The following is an 18,995-nucleotide window of genomic DNA, read 5'->3' as shown; positions in this document are numbered from 1 at the left end:
GATATTACCACCTTTGTGTTCACAGAACTCATGTGTTAAAATGTGAGCTGGTTTTTGTTTCATCTTCTCCAATTTGGACTCCCTTTAGTTCTCAATACCCAACCTTTGATTTCCTCTTATTTCTCTTCTCTTTCACTTTATGCCTACGATAAGCCTTCTCAAATGGGACTGTCTATCTAAGCAAGTGAACCCAATCTTGTTTAGACGAATTTTGCAAATAAAATAGTTAAAAAAAATATTTCAATTGAATGTTCCCACTTCGGCAGTCCTCATGATGATACAGTCCCTTTATTCCCTTCTATTAATAAATATAAGACATGATGAGAGGGTGATTGGGGGTGGGATTGACAGGGGATGACTCTGCCTGTTAATTTGGATGTATGATCTATCACAGCCAAAGTTATTGTCATATTCCCTTTCTCTGTCTCTCTCTCTCTCTCTGTCTCTCTCTCTCTGTCTCTCTGTCTCTGTCTCTGTCTCTCTCTCTATTGGTGGGGTGCCCATGCATGTATGTAGTATGCATGTTTTGTATGGATGGTCTAGTCTATCTATCCACTTTGATCCAGGAATCTGCCATCTCTGCTTTCTGCGGTTGAAATGACATGCCACATCCAGTTTTTATTCTGGCTCCTGGAGAACTGGGTTCTTGCCCTCAGACTTTCAAAGCAAGTGTTATACGCCTCTGCTAGTTCCTGAGTCCCAGTACTTGAATCCTTAACATCTTTAGAGAGAGGAATTTATTTTCATTAGGACAGTGTTGAAAAAAAATGCTATTTCTCACCGACTCTTTATGAATTGTGTTCCAGTATAATTAATGACTCTTCTTCCTTTCGTTAAGAAAGGAAGAAACGTCTTTGTTTGCTTGGGTAACATGGCTCCTGCAACCTCATTATTCTTGAATCTGAAAACTTGGTTAGGAAACTATTCAACCCCAGTTCTTCTGATTGATCATTACCTGCTACTGACTTACTCAGGAGCAGCCATCATCATTACAACGGTATACCTGAGGAGCTAACAATGGTTGTTAGTTTTGAATACAAATCCAGGCCTTGTTCTTCTTCTATTACATTAAATAGTTTTCATGCCTTCCGACATAAAGTATCTACTTAGTCGAATATGTTGACTTTAGGGATAGCATGGCTCCACGGAAAGGGGAGAAGCAGCAGGCTTTCATTTCCTGGCCCTCAGCTCTGGCTTTCCATTAGGAACTAGGATGAGCTGTGTCGCAGTGACAGATCGGAATCGTTAGTATGATCTTTAGACAGTTGCCAGAGCCTGCGTCATGCGTAATCCTCCTTTCCATGCGCGTTCTATTCTGGTTTCCGTGAAAAGGCAAGCAGGGATCACAAAGCTGTCTGCAGGACAAAGGCTCTTGTGCATTGTAGGTAATGCGCTGTAATTATTCCCTCTCAAGTTGCTTTTCATCTTAGCAGCCACTTCTCCAAACATTTCAGTACCAGTTGGAGAGCCAACAGAGAGAAGCCGGGTCGCAGAGATGGGAGCAATCTTAGAACGGGAGTTTTTAAATTTCAGTGAAGGCATTAACATTGGTGTGTGTGTGTGTGTGTGTGTGTGTGTGTGTGTGTGTGTGTGTGTGCACATTTCTGAGAACAGGGTGGAGGGAGAGGTATCCTAAATTCAGGCAAGATTTCAGAGAAGCATGGACAGGAGGGAGAAGGGAGCAGTGTAGAGAAGAGCTGGCAGGGAGCCCTAATAGGCTGGGATCAGAGGACAGGATTGTGGTGGGAAGGACCAAGGGAAGCAGAAAGATGGGAGGGAGAGTTGGCCGGATGGGGGGCATGGAGGGGGGAGAGGACAGAGCTGTGAGGGGAAGGACTGAGAAAGGCTGTGCTAAGTGACAGCCGCTGGAAGTTTACAAGTGTTCCACTGTTTAACACCGTCAGCTCAGTTTGAACCTTTGAAAATGTTCTTTTCACACATTTCTCGTTTGATTCTCCATACCGTGTGGTACAGAAGGGAACGGATATATACAAAGAAAACATTTCTGAGGACATTTTTATTATCTCAGCACACAGACACAGGCTGGATTTTTCGGTTCCCCCTACCAGCCTCAGGGCCAGGCACTTCCAAGACAAGGGAGTCAAAGCAGAGGCAGGTTAAATTATTTGCACTGGGTGACAAGCTGAATGAATGTGCATGAAACACAGAAAACTGAAGTCTTAGTAGGAGAGGGAAGTGGATAATATGATAACCCACTTATGTTAGTAAGCCCATGACCTATGTGACCTTAACCACTTTAGCAATTATGTTGCTTTGGTCTTCTATGCCATGCAGATGAACATGGAAATTTATGGTCAAGGGGCCAAGGGCTTGTTCTTCTTTTTTTCCCCCTCCCTTTTCTTTCAAAAAGTATGCTAGGGAAATTAAATTATAGACCAATAGTAGGCCCAGTCTTACGTTTTAACATGTACCAGATAAATTCTATGGAAGTATACTCCCAAGAAGGGAAAATAACTCTGATCAAGTTTAGGAAAATGTTTGTTGTTTTTGTCTTCCTCCCTTCCACTTCCCTCCCTCCCTACTAGGAATCATTTCATTGATGTAGATTCAGGTGAATCTCTGTGAGCTCCAGGCCAGCCTGGTCACATAGAGCTCCAGGTCAAGTAAGGCTATGTATGTAGCAAGTCTTTCTCTGTCCCACCCACCAGCTCCCAAATAACAAAATGAAGACTTCTTATTAATTAGGAAAGCTTGGCCGATAGCTTAGGCTTGTTTCTGACTAGCTCTTATAACTTAAATTAACCCACATCTGTTAATTTACTTTCTGCCTTCTAGCTTTATTACCTCATCTCTGTAGTTCCCATCCTGCTTCCTCTCTGTCTGGCTGCTGACTGTGCCCTTCTTCTTCCCAGCATCTGCCGTGCCTTGAAAATCCTGCCTAGCTATTGGCCATTTAGCTTTTTACTAAACCAATCCAAGTGACATATCTTTACCATGCACAAAAAGATTATTTCAGGATATATGTAGAAAGACTCTGTCTCAGAAGACAAATCAAAACAAAACAAGTGTCCATAAATTTATCCCATCCCTCAGTTTTCAAATACAAATGCAAAGGTCTTTGAGCTTGAGAGGAATTTGATCCCACGAAGTGTCATTGAAGCAGTTATGTATTCCCCAAGGCAAGAGAGGGAGCCTGAATTCTGGGAGATTGAAGATGGCAGACCTTGAATCCTTACAAGGTACAATTTCAGGCATTTTGTTTTGGAGTTTACAGTACAAGTTGCCTTTTGTATTTAGATATTTTTTAACACATGTCTCCTTCTGTGTTTAGAAATCAGCTGTGTAGCAGGAAAGAAGAGAAATATTATCTTAAGGCATGATAGAATGTATAAGCTTGAAGATGACCAATAGGGTATGTTTTTTCTCTACAAAATGGAGGCTTTGATGCTAGTCTTTCTGACAGTGATATCATTGGGAGGAATTTTCAAGATCAAGACAAAGGTCATTTTAAATTTCCAAATTTTCCTTTTGCTGACTCTCAAAACAACTATGTTCAATTTTTTTCCTCTTTATTATTGCCTATAAGTTCCTCAGTGTTTCACTAGCTCTCCTTTTAGGGCTGAGGTAGGGACAAAGATAGTTTGTAATATTGGAATATTTCTCAGAGAGGCCATAATAGTATGCAAGTGCCTAATTTTGTTACATATTATAATTCAACTGCAGACTGAATGCTCTAAACTTTTCTCTGGACTTTTGGAATGACAATGTACTTGTAATTCTAACCTTTCATGTAGCATGAATCTTAAAAGGACTTATTAATTAAATAAAACCTGGAGCCAGGTATTGGGGTGAATGCTGAAAGATCAGAGAAACAGAACAAGCTACACCCACCTCACCTTGCCAGTTCCTCAGCTGATCCTGTTTCCTTAGACTAGAATCCTCTGATTCCTCATCCGAATGGGTCTCAGCTGAACTGCTGCCCAAAAGCCTAAAACCTTAACCAGCCAAATGCTTCTAGTTTCTAGTCTTCACACCTTATATACCTTTCCACTTTCTGCCACCACTCCCTGGGATTAAAGAAAGGCTCACTTTCTGGGATTAAAGGCGTGAGTCAGCATGCTTGGCTATATCCTTGAACACACAGAGATCCAGGTAGATCTCTGCCTCTGGAATGCTAGGATTAAAGGTGTGTGCTACCACTGCCTATCCTCTATGTTTAATATTGTGGCTGTCCTGTTCTCTGATGCCAGATAAGTTTATTAGCCTGCACAATATTTTGGGGAACACAATACCACCACTCTTTCATAGAGGTTTTCAATCAAATAGACAAATCGGTTAGGTTCAGTAAGAGACACAGGAAGTGAGGGATTTAACAAAATCTGGTATGTTTGGACATTTAGAAGGGACTAGTGTCTCATCAGTCTTAGGAAGGCTGTATCTAAAATTTATTGATGAAGAAACAAGCCAGCTGAAAGACTGAATTCTAAGCCAAAGAAAAACCCAGCTTGGAAAGAGCGAGGCATGCACCATGCTGGGATTTTTCTTCAGAACAGAAGGATGCCCATTGTTAAGGGGACCAGGTGCTAGAGAGAACAGGTGTGGATCATGTTAAAGCCAGTGAGGAAAGAGGTGGGATTTAGTTCTTACTGTGATGTGAGGAGAAGGAAATGTTCATTGTAAGATTTGGGGGGGGGGGTCCGAGTGCCTGTCAAAAATATTATAGGGCTGTTCTCATGGAAATCATGAAACCCATTAGCACACCACCCTAGTTGGTTGTTGGCCTTAGGATCAGAGCCTGGTAAAAAGGTAGGGAGTGCACAGATAAGGCAGAAGGGTTGAAGAATGAGCTTGAAGGAGGCAATAGGAATTGCTGGTGACTTTCATGACGAAATTGGGGGAAAGTGAAAATGAAAATTAGTGTTATTAGAGGTGTATGTGTAAGTGTGTGTGTGTGTGTGTGTGTGTGTGTGTGTGTGTGTGTGTGTATGTGAGAGAGAGAGAGAGAGAGAGAGAGAGAGAGAGAGAGAGAGAGAGATCAGGCATATGTACTTGTGTGTATTTGGATGATGATGGCATCTGGTGTCCTGCTCTCTCCCCGTCTACCTTAATTCTATCAAGACAAGGTTACTCTGGTTGACCAGCAAGCTCCAGCCATCCTCTCCATTACCCGCATCAGTGGAATTGCAGTTACATCTGAAGCCATGCCTAGCATTTTTCATTTGGGTGATGGGGACTCAACATCAGGTCCTCATTTTCACATAATAAGCACTTTATGCACTGAAGCACCCCTGGCCAGATATCTTGGTGGTTGCTTCTTAAGCTACCTTGGCATGAAATTAGTACTGTAAGCTGTCCTTATTTTATTTTATTTTTTGCATATCAGATTTCTAGCATTTGTTTTCTTTATATTGGGAAAAATCTAACTGAATACTAAGAAATGATTTTTCACTGCATTGGTGCCTTGGTAGCTTGTTTAAATGGTCTCAAGAATATACAAAATATGTGTCTTGTTAGACATGAATACTACTTTTTTCTCTATACTTCTTTTTATAGTAACAACTTGTTTCTCTGATGGTGTCCTGCTAGAATGGAAGAAATCCCCTTGCAGTGGTATATCTGTCATTTTGAGTATGCCTGTACATTTGGTTAAAAGTTTTCCTAGGTGTGTCAGAGTCTACATGGGCTTACCACTTTAAAGGATGGACTGAAGAGAGCTGATAAGTGTAATCCTCACCTAGTGCACTGAAGATCTGAACAGAAACAAAGATAACTGGTTATTCTGGGCCTCTTGAGCTGGGACACCTGTCTTGTTTATACTTCTATTACATTGGAACTCATTCTGTCTACTCTCCCTGTTCTTAGACTCAGGCTAGACTGAACTTTCTACCATTGACTCTCCTTTACAGACATTCCAAATCAGGCAAGAGCTATACCCTGGACCTTCTGGTATAAACTTTTAGAAGGTCTTAAAATAAAAAAAAAAAATCACATAAACCTATTCTTAATAATCATTATTTTCTCATTAGTTATAAAGAGATGTAGTATAAGAGAGTTAGATGTGGTACTTGTGTGTGCGCGTGCATGCGTGCATGCATGCATGCGTATCTATCTCTTGCTCTTTTCTATCCCTCTGGAGAAAGTTAAAACACCCTTTGTTCATACAAGTACAGAACTACAGAAACATTTAGCTTGTTTGATTTTTAATCTCCAGACACCCACCTCTCTGTTTAAAAGTTCTATTTCTTAGTGATCTTTCTGTACCACATGGACTGAATAAATGCGTATAGACTCAATATATCAGCAGTGCTGTTCTCACGGGCAGAAAGAACTGTACATATCTTGAAAGCTACTGGTCCTGTGCATATGGCTCATGGATCACTCTATAAGATTCACAGACACTTACAATAGACTTATGAGGTCAAATTAATTTCCTAGGATCACTAATATGTTCCTTCTGTCTCTCATTTTCTCACGAGTATATAGGCAGATTGAATGAAGTTGTAAAAATAAGAATCTGAATGGCTTTTATTAAGTCAAAAATTAGCATTTGAAAAAAGTAAAAACAATGCCTGATCTCATTGGTAAAATATAGTTGTTTCATAAAAACTATGGGGGTGTGGTTGTTAAACAAATTAGTAATTATTTTACAAGTTTTATTTTATTTCCTTCTTGGTTAGTTGGTTGGTTTTGAGACTTAACTCAGTAGAAAAGTGCTTGCCTGTTAAGCCCAAGCCTGTGGGTACAATTTTTAGCATCATCAAAGCAAAGTAGAGCAAATACTTCGTTTCTCAGTCTTAATTTCCTGTATAGTCAGTGTTGACAGAACTTAGAGTTGATATAATGTTTGTTTGTTGATAATTGGTTAATTAAGTTGTGCATGTGGGTATGTGTATGATGTGTGAGTGCAGGGCAGCTGAAAACTTGGTTGACTTTCTTTTCCCCCTCCACCTTTATTTGGATTCTGGGAATTGAACTCAGGTCAGTTATGTGTTAAGCTCCTTTACCCACTGAGGCACCTTGCTGGCTCAGTGACCTCTGCATATTAACAGTGTATAGGCATTCTGAAGCTAAAATATTCAAGAGCCATTACTTAAAGCAGAACTTTTATATAGCTATGTTAATGGTGACTCTAACAAAACTCTTAGGCTCATACCTCCAAACCTTTTACTTACTGGTCCCTCAAATTATTCTGTCTCAGAACTAACTAAATCAATTCTAATTACAGGTTTAATTTTATTGTTTTTACACTCTTGGGCATGTGTTGGCAGACTCTTATGGCCACCTTGCCATTCAATCAGCCATCAAAATAATCAAACAAATACTTATTTAAAATATATAAATATTTGCATCTACAAATATACTTGTTGGATTTGCACATAGCACTAGTCTATTGCTTCAGGATTTCAAATTCATGCTTTGTTATCTCTCCTGTGATATATTTCTCTTTCCTAGTTAGCATGGTGTCTTCATCAGGAGTGGACACAGACAGGACTTTTGGTATTAGGCAAGTGTCCCCGTCCCTACTTGAATAGACTTCTTTTTCTCTTGTGGACACTGCAGAGCTATTGTGCTATGTGGATCCAATTCATACAGTCACTCAGTGAGCTTCCAGCCCAAACTATGGCCTGGGTACCACCTTTGCTGTCCCTCCTGGGTGGTGACCACTTCACGGTGATGTTCTGCATGCCCTGTATTGCACAATCTGTTGCAGAAGGGACTCTACCTTGCTTTTCTTGCAGTTGTGGACCTACTCCTGAGCAGTTCAGGGAATGTCTCCACCACCCATCCACACCTTCTTTAAGAAGAGCTGTCAATCAGTCAAACCATCTTCCACACTGATTTCTTTAGTGGGCACAAGGCTATTGTAAGGTTCTCTCCACATCTTTTTCAAGATCTTACTTTCTCGTGTTTAACATTTTTCTACTTTTATGTCAAATTTACCATGTGGCTTCACTCTTAGGATTGATGCCTAGATCAGTCATGTGAGAGAACATTCCTGTCTTTTCTTTTATCAGCTATATTTGTGTGTTTGTGTGCGGGTGTGCATATGCAAATGTACACATGTGTCAGTCAGAGCACAGCTTGTAGCACTCAGTCTTCTGTTTCCACCATATGTGTTCTTCAATAGAACTCAATCCATCAGGTTTGGCAGTAAGAACTTTTACCTCCTGTGGTATCTTGTCAATTCCTGTTCTTAGTGTCCTGAAGGAGGATGGCCTTTACAAAGAATCTCCATATCACTCATTTAAACATGTGTGAAAACAGCATGTAATGAAGCACCTTAATAAAAAAATTACAAACTATGAGCTCATTCTGTTAAAGAAACTATCCTTTTGTGTGAAGAAGAATCTTGATAGGCCTGTCAGATTGGGCAAGGTGATTTGTAAAGGGAGCAAGAGTCAAAATGATCCAAGCAGTTTGAATCAAGAATGTGGAAAGCCATGGCTTCTAAGTTTATCTTTTAGTTTGTAAGACATCTTAAGTATTTTGAATCACCAGCTTAGAGAAATACTATGTTAACATGCCAAAGTCTAAAAATATATACTGTTGCATATATGCACAGAGGAGTTTTGAGTAAAGTGTGGGAATTTGTATCTTTCCTATCAATATGATAATCTAGAGTAGTCTTAACCGAAAAAATATAACCTAAAGATAAAATGTTATTACAATAATAAATCTGTGATACTTTGCATTTTGCACTAGACGATGGTGTTTGTGAACAAAAGACTTTCTTTGGCAGTGAGAACTTTTTAAAAGGCCAATAACTTGCTTCAAATATCTATTATTCTTCAATGACTGATGATGGCATTTATGCATTCTTTTAAGTGATTCATATTGTGCACATAAGCAAAAATGTCAAGGCAGTTACTGCCCCACTGATAATGCACACAGCATTTAACTCTGTGTCCTTTATTTTTCTAGTCTCAATGTTCATGTGTGTATGTGCATAATTAAATGCATGCTAAAAAGATATTTATGTGTTCTTTTAATATAAAATGATCCCAAAGATGCTTGTTTTGATAACTTGGTTCCCATTGCAGCATTGTTGAGGGGTGAGGTTTTGGGGATGTGTTTGGATTTTTAGAGCTTTAATATGGTCAGTAGATTGGTTCATTGATGTTCTTGTTGTTGTGTAGATTATTGGGAGGTAGGGCCTGCTTTATGTATTTGGTTACTGAGAGTATTACCTTAGACTTATATCTTGTCCTTGGTCTCAGTCAGCGGTAGTTCATCAATACCCCTCCTGCCGTAGGTGGTGACAAGTGACTGTGGAATGAAACCTTTGAAACTATCAGCCAAATAAATCCTTCCTTCTTTAGTTGATCTTCATAGGTATCTTGTCACAGTGATGGAAAACTAGCCATATGAATATAATATTATATTATGAGTATCTACCATGATATGTTTAAATGATATTTTTAATGGCTGCTTTATTGTTCATTAAACTCATTAGTCATAATTTTATTAATTGCATATTTTTGAACATTTATATTTCTTTTATTTTCGCCATTTAGTGAACATAATGAATGAGTTATCTTTTCAGTTGTACCTTTTTTTATTTACACATGAGGTTTTCTAGTGTGCATTTATCAGTTTTGAATTATGGCATTAGGGGCCATATATATTTCTTCTTATTGCCAAATTGTTCTCCAGAAAGTCATGCTATTTAAAAATAATACAAACACATAAATTTAGGCATTCTCCCTTGAGTGATGCATTGGAGAACACTTAGCTCAGGTGACCACGGAGAATATTAACTCCACATCAAAAAAGTTACTCATAATGAAATCTACCACATTTGTGTGACTTGACATTATTAAGCCTTCAGATAGCTAAGCCTCCATCAAGCACTACTGAACTCTTACTTGAAATTTGAGGGAACCATAATAACACTAAACAGGCTTTGATTTTTAATATCAAGAATAAACGACATACATGTGTAAAATTTCCAGACTTTATATGTAGAGGGTCAATTGTTCTCAGAGATTGTAGCAGTAATCTTTGGAACTTGGTAAGAACAGTGTTGGCAACATTTAGGTTGGTGGAGGGAGGTCTGTGTCCCAGCTGTAGCTACACAGGCACCAACTGTGTAAATTGCCACTGTATCAAGTGGGTCGACAGGGCATTCAGTTGCTCCTGCTTGCTTCTTCCTCTGCAGCACTGCTCAGTAAGTGCATTATTGATGCACAGAACTCAGCCCAGGGAGCCAGGCAGGGCTCTGTGTAAGTAAGAGTATTTATCCCAACCATTCCATAGAAGTGAGTTATCAGCACTAATTTTCTTTAGTATTTAACTTGTGTTGAGTGGTACTAAAATGCTGAAATAGTTAGGATAAGCTTTTATTTCATGATTTCCATCTTCCTAACGATCAAATTGGTAAGGAGTAATGATGGGTAGAGTTTGTTCGTTCCATTTCTTTAATAAGAAAATGGCTGTAGTTTAAAATGCAAATGGCTGAAAATTGCTAAATGCTCTTAATGGTAAATATAATGCAGATTTAAAATGTGACACAAAGCATATTTTATTCCAAACTTTATTTTATGACAGAGGAAAATTACTATTAGGAAGCTAATAAGTCTTTTGAGCTCCACACTTTAAAATGGCTAGTCAGAAGCTAAACTTGTAAAAATAAATACATAATTTCCTTGTAAAATGCTATACCAATGCAGAAACAGGGCATGGAAATTGGGCAGCAAAGCTGGGTAGATTTTCTGGGATCTCAGGCCTGGTCACAGTTAACACCAGAAACTAGTCTTGATGCAAATTGGTGATTTTAAAGACATTTTGATAAAATTAGTTATTGGTGTTAAGTATGTGAGAACAGCCATGAAAAAAAAGCATCCCTTTTTTCTGTAAATTAGATTAGGATCCAGGATATCCTGTTTCTTTGTTTTTTTTTTCCCCCCTTTTTGGTAAATGTTTTCCAAAAATACACAGATGATTTATTTTATTAATGTGCTGTCCATGAGAATCAAGTTAAAAAGTAATTCTAGCTTATGAGAGACGATGAAGATTGGGAGCCACATGTCAACAATAACAGGAATTACTATTAATACAGTATGTGTATTCTGTACTTGACTGTCCTGAGTAAGAGGTGAAATTGTCATAACAACTGGGGATCACAAAGGTCTGCTCTGTTGGGAATCATCCAGATTGGAAATTTGATTTCTTAAGTAGTTGAAGCCTTGCCCTCTGGAACGGTTTGAACTCCAGATTGTAGATGAGTTGAGATTGGTAGACCAGTAAGTTGTTGAATTTTTAGTATGTCATTGGTACAAGGTATTATGTGTCACAACAGAATACAGAAGATTAGTTCTGCATTTCAGGAAGAGAGGGCCAAGTGTAGTGCAAGAACCCTTGTGAGAGTTAGCTCTGAAATATGACACCTAATATATTGCTGTTAAAATTATATTCCAGGGAGAAATAGATTTATGGTAAAATTTGGTTCTAATTTGAAGTGTGACAAAATGATAGCTTTACATTTTTTTTTACTTATGTACTTACTAAAATCTCTTATTTATTTATTTGTTCATTTATTATTTATTTATTTATTTTTGCATGAGAATAGGATGTCTTTCTGGAGAGCTGCTTGCATTAATATAGTAGTGCAGTGTCAACATCCAACTGCTGTAATTAGTCACTGCATGACCTTTGCCAGTAGCAAAAAGTCAGTGTTAGTGCTCTGAAGGTAGGCCTCTGTCATTCACATCACCACAATTCACAACAAATGATTAGTTACTCAGTCAAAGTGACTTCATGCTTGCTTTTATTCGGTTTTAGAAGAGCAGTGTAGGCATCGCAGACTGGGTTCAGCAGTAACCTTAATGGGCTGACAGTTTAGTGAATGAAACAACATTGCATCAACTATGTACCAGAATCAACTTTAGAAAAGTTGGGCATTAGGGTCAGCAAGATGGCTCAGTGGGTATGAAACCTGAGTTCAATTCCTAGATCCCACATACTGGAAGGAGATTACTGACTCCCTCAAGTGTTTTCTGACTTCAAACATGTGCTCTGAATACACACACACACACACACACACACACACACACACACACACACACGTGCGCATACGCATGCACACACTTGTAAAAAAAAAGTGTAGAAAGAAAAGAAAGTTGAACATTTACCCCCATACTCACCTTACAAAGTATTCTTACTGCGTAACTTGATGGTCTCAGTAGTTAGTAATTGGCAAAAGGCACATGACTTGAATAAGCAAAAATATTAGTATTTGAAGTTGGAAGTTACTCCATTTCCCGGAGTCTTCCATTCCCCTGCCTTAACATTCTTGTTGAGGGAGGAAGGCAGAGAAGTACTTTCCATGCACGTGAGAGCAATACATTTATTTGGTTTCTTTTTTCAAAGTTCACAATTTGGCAGGACTGGAGAAATTTTCAAGGGAGATTTGAACTAGAATCAGGCTCTGTCTGGTCTTACCTCATTTTCTATTTGTAAAACAGGGTTAATGACAAGTTGTAGAGAAGAATCAACATGTGCGTCCAGTTTGTGCAATGTTAGTAAGGGATGGCTTCACATAATATCTTGACTAATATTCTATTGCAGTGCCCAAGAAGACATTTTAAAATTTATTATTTTCATTCTTTTATTCTTGTGTGTTCCCTTTGGCATACCACTCTTCTTAGCGCTGTTCTTTGTAATGTCGTTTCAGGTTCCTATATGGTTGTGGACGTCTCAAATCATGATCCTGGAGAGAAAGCCCGACTTCAGCTGCCTACCATGAAAGAGAATGACACTCACTGCATTGATTTCAGTTACCTGTTATACAGCCAGAAAGGGCTGAACCCTGGCACTTTGAACATCCTAGTTCGAGTGAATAAAGGACCCCTTGCTAATCCAATTTGGAATGTGACTGGATTCACTGGTCGAGACTGGCTTCGGGCTGAGCTGGCAGTGAGCACCTTTTGGCCCAATGAATATCAGGTAATCCTCTGAGATTTTCTGCCTTGTGCTTTCATATATTGGCTCTCTGTGTATGTGGAACATCCAGATATAAACATCGATCCTGCAATAGTACGGTTCCTCCCTCCTGTTTCCCAACTCCTCATTCTTGAGGAGGAGTTTGAATCCACTGGGACAGAACCTTTTAACTAGAGACAATACTTCACCGCATAGAAAAACAACAGTTCAGCCCACAATTTGTGGTCTGCTGAGTAAAGGGCTACTTACTTCTGATTCTGATGCACACATTTCTGTGTCTTTGTGTAGGAAGAAATAGTTTTCTTTTGTTTTTCCATTATGCTGAAATATTCTGACTGGATTGGCTTACTGAGTTCTTGAAAATAACATTTGGGAGATAAACAGAAGATAGAATTTTGTAAAATATGGTATTATCTTGTGGTGGTGATATGATTATTAATTTTCTTAAGCAAATGGAATATTTAAAAGATGCAAACAGAGGTTGGGGATTTAGCTCAGTGGCAGAGCACTTGCCTAGCAAGCAAAAGGCCCTGGGTTCGATCCTCAGCTCAAAAAAAAAAAAAAAAAATAGGACAGGTTGTCCATAACAATGTTTGGATGACTTCTTTTCTTGGAATGCTTAATCTGATTATGACGAAAAGATGCAGTGAAGAATGTTAATTCCCCCTTTAGGATTCTGTGACTGAGTTTATATGGTTCAATGTTAAAGTTCATGGATGAGCTCGAAGACTCCTTCAGCCACACAGGCCGTCATTAGGCCTGGAAATACCTGATCTTCTGTAAGAATGCAGAGCTTGTGTTAGACTTGAGATTTCACCCTTTTGGAAGACTCACCTCTTTGTAGTTTATTATAGAGATAATGAAAGGGCATTTATGTATAAGCATATTCTACAACAGCCAGTAGCAGATACATTAATAATCATTTTATTCATGTATTTCAAAAGTGAACCCTTTTGGTTGTTACTCATTAACTACACCCCCACCCACCCCCCACATACAAAGCATCCCCTTACTTGGTTTTTCTTTTTTTCTTTTCAAATTCTTTCTTATTTATTTATTTATTTTAATTTTTTTCTTTCATTTTTTTTATTAAGAAATTTTCTACTCATTCCATATGCTATCCACAGATCCCCCTTCCTCCCTTCTCCCTTCCACCAGCCTTCTTTCTCAAGCCACCCCACATTCCCACATCCCCCAAATCAAGGTCTCCCATGGGGAATCAGCAGAGCCCAGCACACTGAGCCTAGGCAGGTCCAAGCCCCTTACCACTGCACTAAGGCTGTGCAAGCTGTCACACCACAGGCACCAGACTCCAGAAGCCTGCCCATAGACCAGGGACAGATCCCGATCCCCCTGCTTGGGTGCCCCCCAAACAGTTGGAGCCAAACAACCATCTTCTGTATCCAGAGGGCCTAGTCCAGACCCATGGGGACTCCACAGCCACCAGTCCACAGTACATGGGCTTCCACAAGTGTGGCCGGTCATCTCTGCACATCCTCCTGACACGATCTTGATGTCCCTCACCTGCAGAATCTCTCCTCTCTCTCACCAATTGGATTCCCGGAGCTCAGCCTGGTGCCTGGCCGTGGATCTCTGTATCTGCCTCCATCTGTCACTGGACAAAGGCTCTATGATGACAGTTATGTTATTTGCTAGGCTTGTCCCCAGAGTAGACCAGTCCAGGCACCCTCTGGACCACTGCCAGCAGACCAAGGTGGTGTCAACCTTGTGGATTCCCCAGCACCCTGCCTCTTCCTTGTCTCATGATCACCCATATATCATGGTATCTCCCTCCCTGCCCTCCCACTCTGTCCCTATTCCAGCTCAACCCTCCTCTTTCCCTATGTTCTCACCCCCCACTCCTCGCCCTTTGCCACCACCACCCCCAGTCAACTCATGTAGATCTCATCCACTTCTCCTTCACAGGGTCATCCATGTGTCCCTCCTAGGGTCTTTCCCTGTTAGCTAGCCTCTCTGGAGTTGAGGGTTGCAGTCTGGCCATCCCTTACCCCCATTTAGTATCCACTTATGAGTGAGTACATACTATGTTTGTCCTTCTGAGTGTGGGTTACCTCACTCAAGATGATATTTTCTAGTTCCATCCATTTTCCTGCAAATTTTGTGATATCATTGTTTTTTACTGTTGAGTAGTACTCCATTGTGTATTTGTGCCATATTTTCTTTATTCATTCATTCTTCAGTTGAGGGGCATCTAGGTCGTTTCCAGGTTCTTGCTTTTACGAATAATGCTGATATGAACATAGTTGAGCATGTGTCCTTGTGGTATGATTGAGCATTCCTTGGATACACGTCCAAGAGTGGCATAACTGGGTCTTGAGGAAGACTTATTCCCATTTTTCTGAGAAATCGCCATACTGATTTCCAGAGTGGCTGTACAAGTTTGCATTAGTATTGATTTTTTTTAGTTTCACTCCTGCCTGGATCTGGTAAAAGTTAAGTTTCTCATTTCCAGATTATGTGTCTGGTGAAAATTCAGTGCACTTTTTAGGTGCTAGTGGCTTCCATTATTCCAGAACAGAAAAATGTTGCTCTTTACTCTGATAGGAAAGCCATGTGCTTTTTCATTTAGGACCTACAGTGCATCCTACAGATTGCTTATGTAAATGGGTGGGGTATGTACATGTGTGTGCATGTGTGTCAAGCTGCTGTTAGAGCAGTGATTGTAAACCAGGGGACTTACCTGTGACTTGTGTGTTAGTGACTGTCATCACTAGACCTTCTTACTGTGTACTGTCAGTATACTGATTTCATGGGCATCTGTCACGGAGCTTAATGTAGCCCTTGGAAGAAGGAGGTCTGATGTAGCCAAAGGACAATGCCAGCATATCCAGCCTCCCTAACACACACTGAAGCCCCAGACAACAAATAAATCTAACAGAATTGTACAAATGTGAGCTCCAGAGTCAGGCTCTGTAGCTACCTGCTATTCGTTACCCGCGTCAGTAGTTCCTCAGGGAACCAGATTGTCATTTGTTCTTCCTTTTGATAAACATGACTGACAGCATGTCAGTGACGTGCTTCCCCCTTGTCACTAAGAAATCATATTCATGTCTTTATATTTTTATTTTTTAAAAGACACACTTTTGACTCACTGATAGTAATAGATTTTAAAATTTGTATTTTACTCTTTTATTTTATTTTTTGCTTTTTTGAGACAGAATTTCTCTCTGTAGCCTTGGCTATACTGGAACTCACTCCATAGACCAGGCTGGCTTTGAACTCACAGAGATCCTCCTGCCTCTGCTTCCCAAGTGCTGGGATCAAAGGCATTTGCTGTCCATCTATAATAGAATTTTTTATAGCACATATTATTATAGTATTAGTTGCTATAATCTGGATACACATTTCTCTATTGTGGCTTATTTTCTGTATAAAATATCCTCTATCACGTGTACTGATGATAGAATTTTTTTTTTTTTTTTTAAATTTTGAGACAGGTTCTTACTATGTAGTCCTGGATGTCCTAGAAGTCACTGTGTAAACCAGGCTGTCCTGGAACTCACAGAGACCCACCTGCCTCTGCCTCCCAAGTGCTGGGATAGATTTAAGCCAGCTATCCAAAGTGCCCTGTGTGAGTTTCAGTTTGGCTGTGAGATGTCTCACCAGAGAAAAAACTTAGTGATATACTCAGAAGAGTGGGCAAGATCTCATTGTCATTTATCAAGGGAGAAAGTATTTTCCCTCCATCATTCTTCCTTACCCTCTAAAACTTCAGCAAGAAGAGAGAATAACAGGAGTTTTCAGTTATGTGCTCAACTCTCAATAAATTATTGGATTGGTCTTTTCATCATGTTAGTCATGTGGATAGCTAGTTGTACCTGTGCAGTATTTTGATAGGTGATTTGGTAGTTGAAAATCTCCTTTCAGGAGACACCATTTGCTCTAAGTACCGGTTATCAGAGGCCAATTGTGAGATTTTTCTCGCAGAAATTCGGATGATTTCTGTTATTTTATGAGAGAACCGCCCCATTGTCACACAAAGGTACTTGCTAGCATCCAACTTATGACTTAAAGCTTTTATTTTCTCAGGTCAAACCTACTCAAGCTGAGCTTGGTAGCTCCTGCGGGTTATTCTAGTCTTCAGGAATCTGCTATGTGAGGATTGCCCTCTGAATTTAAGGCCAGCCTGGGCTATAGTTTGCATCATAAAAATGAAGAGAAGAAGGAAGAAGGAAGAAGGAAGGCAGGGAGGGAGGGAGGGAGGGAGGGAGGGAGGGAAATAACCAACCCTTTTCAAGCAATTGCTTAAGATTTCAGAACTTCTTTTCATATTTGAAAAAAATGAAAATATTTTTAGAAAAAGGTAAAGAAAACCTTTTCCCTAGAGTAAAGTACTAACATATGATTGCCTAAATCATCAAATGATTTAGCTGAGACACCCCCTCCCCCAAATGCGTTACTTAAAAAACAAAAAGAAATTAAACTTGTAAGGAAGAATTATCTTCAGTTTGTGGAGAAACTGTATCATCGAAGTGACCCATTGGGTGTCATTACTTGGTATTTCATTCTTTGATCTTGTTTTAAGCAGAGTTTATAGAGAAATCTGTTTGTCCTGCCTATCCTTCCTCTTCATGGCTGGTCCATCATGTGAATGGAGATGAATGTGGCCTACAAATTACGGCAGATTGTGTTTGCTTTTTAGTCATGTAATGCAAAAGAATGCTTTGAGTACACTTCCTATTGTTGAAAAGAAGAAGAGGGTGTAAATTTTATTTTTTGGCCATCATCGTAGTAGCATAGTACTGTGTAAGAAAGTGCTGTGCATCTGTCTTCAGGATAGAAGTTATCTTTAGCCCAGGTCATGGGTAGAAATGATCACATAACATTTATTTTATGTGTCATGGTAGGATGGTGCTATGGCATGTTCTAGGCTTCAAGGTAGTACTGTAGATTCTTAAGGTGATTGCTAATTAAATAACAAACAAAAAAGCCTCACTAAAAAATCTTTGGAAACATAATCTCTGGTTATATTACATTATAACTAAAGATCTGCACACCTCTAAGAGAGTAATATTCTTTATTCCAGAAATCTGACTTGTCTTGTGTACATAAATGGAGTTCTGCTTTATTATTAAACCCATTATGTTCCTATTGAACAGTGAGGTTGTTACTAAATGAGGCAGATAGATGACATACATAACTTGCAAAACTATTAGTGAAGAACTAATCTGTTGCTTTCCATTAACTGGGTGCACATCATTAATCTCAAAAATGATGCGTGATGAACACTACGGGCCTCTGGCCAGGAATTGAAATGCAACAATCTAGCAAGTGTACTTTCCTTTATTCAGGAAAAATAAACATAGACCTTGTACAGTACATTTCCTTCATCTTTTCTTCCTGTTTGGAAAGAATGTAAAAACAGAGATATGAGACTCTGGCTTTGCCTCCCTTTTAGAATTCTGTTTGTATGTACTGTGCTGATACTTTGGCAGTGGAGAGATTGCCATGCTCCAGATATTGGAGATCCTGCTGGTTTTGGATATAAAAAGACTGTGACTTAAGTCAAGTGACAGCGTACCTGAATAAATGGCCTCTGGAAGATGGATTGGGAGACAGGGCAACCTCTGTCAGAGGAGCCTGCTAACAGCATCCTACAGATTTTCAGGGGGTACTAAACCTCTGCCATACCTCTTAGAACTCCCAATTTTGCGAGTCCTTATTGATCCAAGAAGGTTTCACCTTAGATACAGCTTGGAGATTTCATATATATATATATATATATGAACCATGGTGACTCTGTCTCATTATTGTGAATAATGAGCTGTATTTCGATGCTGTTCTTGTCTGTTTAATAGTCATTGTCAGCTCATTCTATCCTGGCAGGACTTCTCATTGGATTGGCATTTCTCATTCATTTTGTAGGCAAGGGTGTGCTCTGGGTAGTGAGTAAGAAGAAGAGTTTACTAGGCTATATCAGGGGAAAATTTTATTTCCTAATATGCGAGGGGGCGCTGAACGGAGGGAGGAAGATTGTTACTAGTGCCTTTGCCTGAGGGAGAAAAATGATGGACCAATATAACAAGGCAGCCAAAATTATGGAAGTGGCCTCAGCCCTATTCCCAGGCAAA

At 39.5% G+C, this 18,995-nt stretch overlaps 1 protein-coding gene across 13 annotated transcripts in view; it reads left to right on the top strand.

The window, feature by feature from the left end:
* Ptprk (protein tyrosine phosphatase receptor type K) overlaps window positions 1–18,995 on the top strand; it is a 537,197-nt gene that overhangs the window by 180,872 nt on the left and 337,330 nt on the right. For all 13 annotated transcript variants that reach the window (XM_036168740.1, XM_036168743.1, XM_036168741.1 and 10 more), the window contains exon 3: window positions 12,635–12,906. In XM_036168740.1, the coding sequence (XP_036024633.1) occupies window positions 12,635–12,906 (272 nt within the window). The remainder of the gene's footprint in view (window positions 1–12,634; window positions 12,907–18,995) is intronic.

The sequence above is a fragment of the Onychomys torridus genome, chromosome 19 (assembly GCF_903995425.1).
Source record: "Onychomys torridus chromosome 19, mOncTor1.1, whole genome shotgun sequence".
Lineage (NCBI taxonomy): Eukaryota > Metazoa > Chordata > Mammalia > Rodentia > Cricetidae > Onychomys > Onychomys torridus.
Note: the sequence above shows the minus strand (reverse complement) of the source record. Positions and strands in the feature narration are given on the sequence as shown.